Source organism: Petromyzon marinus, chromosome 49 (assembly GCF_048934315.1).
Source record: "Petromyzon marinus isolate PM22_M1 ecotype Great Lakes invasive population chromosome 49, UKy_Petmar_22M1.pri1.0, whole genome shotgun sequence".
NCBI classification, from domain to species: domain Eukaryota; kingdom Metazoa; phylum Chordata; class Hyperoartia; order Petromyzontiformes; family Petromyzontidae; genus Petromyzon; species Petromyzon marinus.
Genome location: NC_133715.1, coordinates 3683237 through 3691077, shown reverse-complemented (window position 1 = coordinate 3691077; position 7841 = coordinate 3683237). Strand labels below are relative to the sequence as shown.

The 7841-nt window shown below is 47.9% G+C and overlaps 1 protein-coding gene across 2 annotated transcripts in view; it reads right to left on the bottom strand.

The window, feature by feature from the left end:
- Positions 1–422: 422 nt before the first annotated feature.
- The window catches only part of LOC116953028 (adapter SH3BGRL-like), a 55356-nt gene continuing 47937 nt past the window's right edge, over positions 423–7841 (bottom strand). For both annotated transcript variants that reach the window (XM_076074609.1, XM_076074610.1), the window contains 2 exons: positions 2146–2181; positions 423–1231 (listed from right to left, as the gene is read on the bottom strand). In XM_076074609.1, the coding sequence (XP_075930724.1) occupies positions 2167–2181 (15 nt within the window). In that variant the 3' untranslated portion in view covers positions 423–1231; positions 2146–2166. The remainder of the gene's footprint in view (positions 1232–2145; positions 2182–7841) is intronic.

Here is a 7841-nt window from a genome sequence, read left to right as displayed (position 1 = left end):
TCTCTAAAATCACAAGGCCAAGATTTTGACTTAAAAAAAAAATTAGTTCCTGCGTTTTTTGCGCAGTCATTTGTGTTCAGGCTGAGACCATCAACTAGCTACACTTGAGGGGCCAGAAAATCAGATGCAGCTGCCTGGATTCTAACCCAGAATCTATCTCAGAAGTGTCAGCTGAGAGTGCTCTAACTTGAGCAACCTTGAATCTCGTGACGAGGTGAAATCCAGTCGATTGTGAACAGGTTCATTTTTGTTGTTGTTTGTAACAATCGTGGCTCTGGACAGGACCAGTTGTGATCTTGTATCTGTAAGTCGATCTATTAGCATGTAGCAGTCGCTGTCCAAACTTGATCTATTTTAGGCGATTTGTTTAAGAATGGCACAGGGGATTGTGAACCGCAAATCAACACTACTGAGAGCGATGATTGCTAGGAAGTGTAACAGTCGCATCTTTAATTTTAAAACAATTTTCAATACATCGACATGGCTATGCGCGAGAGTCAAAGTCATGACAAACTCCCAGCCGGGAAATTCCATAAACCACACGACTGCAACGTATATTTAGAACGCTTAAGTCATCGTGAATGTGTTTATTTTTACAAGTAGCTAATTATTTTGCTCACAGTTTCGACAACGCGGCTCGATTGCACCCTCAACCCCTCTCCCATTCCGATGACGTGCATGTACGTCATGAGTTTTTCTTCCGATTCCATTCCGAAACTGGAAGAAAAACTCAAATAACTTGATCGGTACCGAGGCTCCCACAAGGCCATGCGGGAGGGCATGTGGCACAGTTTGGTGCCAGCTATGATAGAGTACGGTCGTGTCGCTACGGCCTTTAAAAACAATGGCGCTACGCCTCTCGAAATAAAATTAATGCTGAACCGCTTGCGCGGCATTCCATGATTCAGCGGTGAACGGAAACGGGGAAAGGGTTCAGTGGCACAAGCGAATTTGCAAAAGCGTCGTCCGCTTCCGCGTGCCAGTGGGCATGCAAACATCGACGCGCCGGTGGCAGGTTTTGGCGAGGGTTCCGGTAACACACGGACATGCATATTAAACAGGAACGCGGCGGAGCGGCCTGTGGGACGCGGGGAAACGCTGCCGCGCTTCGTGACGTGGCCTCCCTCCGGCGGCCCTGTGACGGTGACCGCCCACCGGTGGCGGCAGCTGCCACCGCGGCCGCGAAGCCTCCCGTCGCGAGCCGCGTTCCAAGGCCCGAACGCGGAAACTCCTGCGGGAGCACACACGGTGGACGGGAACGTGGCATTCGAGACGAACGGGACTCGTCCGTTTGGCAAAAACACGTGGGTCTCTGCGTTTTCTCAGACGTTGGGTGGAAAAGCAGTTGAGCCGCTGGTATTTTTTTTCCAATTTGGCTATTTTACACAAAGTGTTTGGTGCACAAAGTGGTGTCCGCCAAGGTGATTATTAAAGCTGGTGGGCGTTCAGCGAATGCAGCGAGTTGATAGTCACGTCAGCCACCTTGTTTTACTTTTCCCAATTGTTTCTCCGATTGCGCAATGTCACGAGACGAAGTATCCATTCGGATCTCTCGCAGAGCAGTGTGCCACCTTTCTTGTTAAGAGAACGGCCCACAGAAGCGGATACCATGGAGCTACCCTCTGAGACCGTTTCATGCGCCCTCTGGGCCACAGTAGAGGGTAGCACCTTCCTACCCGCCTCTGCATATGAGAGCGTTCATCGCACGAGAGTGAAGCCAATTATCACAATTTATATTTTAGCCAAATTTAATATTTTTGAATTCATATTTTATTTTAGAATTTTATATTTTATTTTAGATATTTTATTTTAGATATTTTATTTTAGAACTGATATTTCTTTTAGAATTGATATTTTATTTTAGAATTGATATTTTATTTTAGAATTTGTTTTATTTTAGAATTTGTATTTTATTTTAGAATTTATATTTTATTTTAATATTTTATTTTAGATATTTTAGAATTTATTTTATTTTAGATTGTTTTTCTTTTAGAATTGATATTTTAGCCAAATTTGGTGCAGAAACAACGTGAATGCAAAATTGTGTTTTTCCTGCAGTCATTGGTGACCGGGGCTAAGAACATCAACCAGCCCCACGCTCTACTTTGATCAAGTAACACGAACGTAATAGTTGCCAATAATTACCATGTTGGCCTTCGTGCCGCCTTACTCCGCCGCATCCTGCTCGGCCAGGGGAGGGAAACAAGAGAAGTGAATCGTTATCATCGTGGCGGCAGAGAGGGGGTGGCACAGTTGGTAACAATTGTGCCTCGCAGCGAGAATGTTCTGCGTGCGACTCCCCCGACGCCTTTCTGGTTGGAGTTTGTTCACCCCCATGTTCCGCGTGGGTTGCTTCCGGGTGCTCCGGGTTTGTTCCCGCAGCTAAAATAAACCCCACAATGTCACTTTGTATCGGCCAACAACACATCGCAATTTTCACGCGCTTTCAGATACGCTTCTGGAACGCTCTTCCTTCCGATATTAGGAAGCCAATTTAGCCGTGCACTTATCAATCATCTAGATTGACAAACTAATTTCTTTAGAACTGCTTTGTGGTTAGTTGGCTGTCCTCCCCCCGCACCTCCCATTGCCATGATCGGATACGTACGGCGCAAAAGAAGTCCAACATACACACGTGCAATGCTGAAAGATTACACCACTTCTGCGAAAACGTGACAGGACCCTCCTGAAAAAGAGCCTTGAGACTCGGTGAGGCCTTCCTGTGTAAATAAAGCGTCAACGAAAATACAAACGAAATTTCACGCTTCACTTCCGATAGACAAGGACAATCTTGTCGCAGATCATTTAAAACGGTGTTACTCTGCAGAGTATAAACTCTAAACATGCGTTTGAGTATTTGGCTGCTATAAATTTCCACGCGATGAGCCATTTCGTTGTGGTCAGGTCGCTTCCGATAAAGAGGTATATAGCTCACGTGGGCCTTACCTGGAAAAATATTTTACTGAAAATAGTTTAGTTTTATAGTTTAGCAAAGTCAATGTGGCAGCAGCAACAGCAATGATTTCGCGTGGAGGTGTTTGCTGAAGACTATCGCGAACACTCTGAAGAATGTCTAACTAAGACTGATACATTATAATTACTGCAGGGATAACAGAGCCTAATTAGCAATTTGCAATACCCTAAATTCAGCGGAATGGCTTTTTATTTATCCTACTTCTCTTAAAGAACCCCTCCTCATTGCACATATTTGTAAGTTGGTCTAAATCTATGCTAGGCTTGGAGAGGAGCGGTGACACGCGACGCTATGAACTCTGCGACCTACATTCGATTCCCTGGCCATGGCTAACATCAGTTGCGAAATATAGATATATCAACCAGTCCTGGAGGCCACTTTTCACCAAGCCCACTGACCTACGCGATGAAGTATAGTCAAACACTCCCCGCATGGCCCACGCGGAGTGGAGATGCCTTCATTCAGCAGCGGGTTAATACGGGGACGTATTCTAGATCTAAATGTAATTGGGGTCGTTTTGTATTGAATATTGCTTCCTGCATGCATTGTTTTGATTTGGATGTTGCTTTATCTGCAGCACAGCTGTCATTTATAAGTCCAGCTCTCACGCGACCGAGATACTGCTGAGCTCAATGGGCCCTCAACTGGATATGAACAAATTCCAGCTGAGAACTCAAAGAGGCCAGGATGAGTCTCATTTTGCAACAGTGGTTAATACATGTGTATCAACACATCGCATTACCATACTCCAGTAATATTTCAACTCTATTACTCCATCGCTGCCTGACCCAACCCACCACATCCAGTATGGCTCTCACAATGCACGTATGTTGAACTTCTTTCGCACCGTACGTAGCCCACCACGCTAATCGGAGGTGTGAGAATGACCACTAGTCACGCGCTTGCCAGCGACTTGGAGAACATTGGCTGAGATATGATCCCCACGAGAACGTGAATTTCCATAGATGGGCTGTCGGTTGCAGCTTTCCCTAAGCCTGTACACGGACTAACACCGAGACGTCACGACGTAATTTTCATTTTCACTGCCTCGTCAGTTGTGGTACGGCAGCGTCAATGAATTTCCACAACACTGCTGCTTCGGCCTGTGCCCTACCACGGCCGCTGTGATGGCACGACCGTCAGAGGGCCCACTAATGTGAGATCGCAAACGCGTGGAGTAGCAAACAGCTCTACGTTGTCAACGGCACGCAGTGCAGAGAAACACTCCACGCACACGCGAGCGCGGTTGGGGATAGGGGTTTTTGGGGGGTGCAATCAATAAACTCTGAGCGAAAAAATATATAATAGCTAGAATTGGAATTAGATAAAAAAAAATATATAAACCACACACATTCACAATGATTTGAAGCGTTCTAAATATTCATTGTCGTTGTTTGGTTTTATGGAATCGCCGGCCGGGAGTTTGTCGTGACTTTGACTCGAGCGCATTGCCGTATCGGTGCATCGAGAAAAATAAAATTAAAATCAAAGATGCGACTGTCACACTGCCTCGCGGTCCTCGCTGAGCAGCGTTGATTCGCGATTTACAACGTGTCGCCTGTGCCCGTTTCAACAAATCGCCGAATGTACGGTGCGTAAGAAGTTCAACGTGCACACGTGCGCACTCACTGACGCACGCGTCCAACGTGAAAAGTTAAAGGCGCAGCCCTGCAATAGTGTTCTCGTTCTCGCCACTGCCGACGCCAGTGACCTGCGACACAGGCAGCTCCCAGAGAGCCCCCCCCCCCCCCCCACGTGCATCGTATTTGGTCGACACCTGCCGTAACGGGGCAGACGTCTCGGAAGAGTTGAAGGTACCCACACTTTACCCCACCGTACGCAACACGCCGATCGATTTAACTGTGGCGAATCCACTTGGACTGTCGGTGAGAGGCGGCGGTGGCGGGGGCGGGGGGGGATGAACGAATCTAAAATCGAACCTGCGAGCACCGGATCGCGAGTCCGGTGGCGCTGGTAACCATCGCTCCACGGAATCTTCCGGACGTCGCCAGTTAAGTACAGACAAAGAACAAGATTCGTACACACAAAGATCCCCCGTATAGCCTGAACAGACTGTTGGGGCAAGTGCTGTTAGCGGGCACCTATGAAGGCCGAAACGGCACACGAGGGGGTGGGTAGCCAGAACCACGCCCGGCCACTTTTTTCTTCCCAGTGGCGATGAATTTACACGCCGCAACAGGAACCTATTTGAGGCCGAGTCGACCTAGGGGAGGACCGGGACCGGTTCAGATAATCGTCACCGGTGTTGGCCCGTGAGCGGGAACCGAACTCTGATCGCCGGGTTCGTAGCGCAGCGCGTTAACCACTACACCACCGCTCCTTACACACGCACGCACACACGCACACACACAAGCACAGGGTAAAATAATCAAGGGGTGACGTTGACTAAGCCGGCCACGCAACACTGCACATTGAGCCATTTGCCAACAGCTGTTATGTGCAAGAGCTGACTTGGCTATATGACAGCACGTTTTGCAGCACTGGCCGTAATCACAAAGAGAAATGCATCTAATAATAGGATTTCCCCCCCTTTTTTCTACATCTACACGCACATCAACGGTCACCTACAGCCCTTTTGTCGACCCACTGCTGGATCAAGGCTTCCTCCCTGTGACGCGGCAGACATGGTGTGTTGTTTGGCCATACTTCGCCACGGTGGTCAACGCAGGTTGGTGAACAGAGGCACCAGGACCAGTTCAGCCACTGATGTTAGCCGTGGCAGGGAATCTAACTCAAGGTCAACCGTAAGTCAACCGTAAGTCAATATGCACGCTCAATTCCCAACACAATTTCAATTCACATTGAAAACCAACGTCGCCGATTGTTGGGCATATCTCTGAAAAGAGTGCAGCTAAACTTTGGGAAAATGTAGAGAAGATCTGTCCGTCTCAATAAAAAAAAGTGCACTTATGAACACAGTACAGGCACGGACGTGAAGTTACAACAATTCATCAGAATACGTGACCAGGCACACGCTCAAAATGCTACAGTCCGTTATCCTTTAACACGGTAGTAGTTAGTGCGTTCCTGAAGAACACCCCATGATGGAAAAATCGCGTTATAATAAATAATGTGGGGGGTAAAGCACAGTCCGCAATAGCACGTGAGATGCGTTCGCAGACCGAACGAAGACTTGAGGCGCGTGGGTAGCATCTAGAAGCATCCAGCAGCATCCAGCCATGCGTGATGCTACGCCGAGGCAAGCGTACAACCGCTAATTCCTTACACGTGCGACGTAGTTCCGTTCACTCAATCGCGTTATATCCAATTCGCATCCGCGGTATAGAAAAAAAAGTCTTCCCTAATACATTCAAATCGCGTTATATCCAATGCGCTCCATGAAAAACGCGTTATACGAGACCATACTGTCTTCCTCCGCAGTCACCTTTGAAGAAACACAACGGATTAACGCGCGCTGGCTTTTGCGTTCATTGAAAACAGTTGTGGCCAAATTTGTTTTTGGCTTCTTTTTCCAATGGGTGCTGATCGTGATGCGGAGCGGTCTTTCTCAAACTTTCATGTCCCGCGGGCCGCTTCAGCCGATGCAAACATTTATGCGGACCCCCCTCCCCCCACCCACACTCCTGGTAACAAAACGCATTCACTTCTCTCTCTAAATACCACTCATACCAAATTAGTCATAATGGGAATATTAGTTTACGCAGATACAACAACAAAAATGAGAGCGGGGGGCATTCAGATCTTAGGGTCAGGGTAGTTTAACCAGGGTAGTTTACCTAACTTAATTTCTATATTATTAAATATTATAAGTAAAATATGAATTAATGTAAGCATTGTCCGGATCGAGCCGCGGACTACCTGGAGGAACCGTCACGGACCACTCACTGGTGGTGCTGGGACCACCACTGCTGTAGAGCAGCAACAACTCTGAGTTTACATCGGGGTGGTTGAGCCAGATAATTGATGTGATGATGCCTCCTCCCTCGTAATTGTGAATCGGGTGTTGAGTGGTTAAATGTCTCATGGTTCTGTTCTGGGTGACCGCATCATCATCAGGTATTCGCATCTGCTGCCATGGTGTGTGCACTGGATGCGGTTTAGTGTCGTCTCGTAAGCTTCATGGCTGACGATCGAAGCCAGCGATCATTTGGGTCGGGTCTTTCACGAGGCGTTTGTTCGTGACTATTTTTTTTTGCCCCACAAGTGGCGCTCGTTGAGCAATCTGGGATGCAGTCGGGTGGCTCCGATAGCTAATAGTGGGTGAGAGCAGGGCCGCCCAGAGAGGTGGAGAAAAGGGGAAACTTTCTCCTGGCCTCAAATAAAAGATGACCCCATAACGGAACCGTGTTTTTTTTCCGTCGCCAAATCACTCTCGTCCCTATCTCGTACGAATATGAATTTATAAACAACTACAACTTCATATCTAGGTTGTGAATACAGCTGCAGGCTCGAGTAGGACACTAGTTCACGATGCGCTCCGCCGTTTGTTTGACTACGTGGAGACCCACTGGGTATTTTGCCTCGAGGCCTCCAGAAACCTGTGGACGGACGACCACGGTTCAGGGCAAGTATGGAGTTGGCCAAAGATCCCAATATAGGGCGACAGAACTTGGGGCAATTGTCAGCATCGGTTTTGGCTTCCTTCCCGCTTCTTACTCTGGTTTCTCGCTCCTCTGAATCTCTCTCTCTCTCTCTCACCGAGAGTGAACGAAAATTATGTGGCGCGTTACAAACTATAACCTTAATTACGGGACCGGCCGTCGAATTACTGGACAGGCACGGCCAAGATCCTAGATTCGAAATTACATTTGAGCCACCTGTGACTTTCCCCTTTGTTATCAAGCGTAGCGAGCTGTCGGTCAAAAACCCGGGGGTCATCGATAAC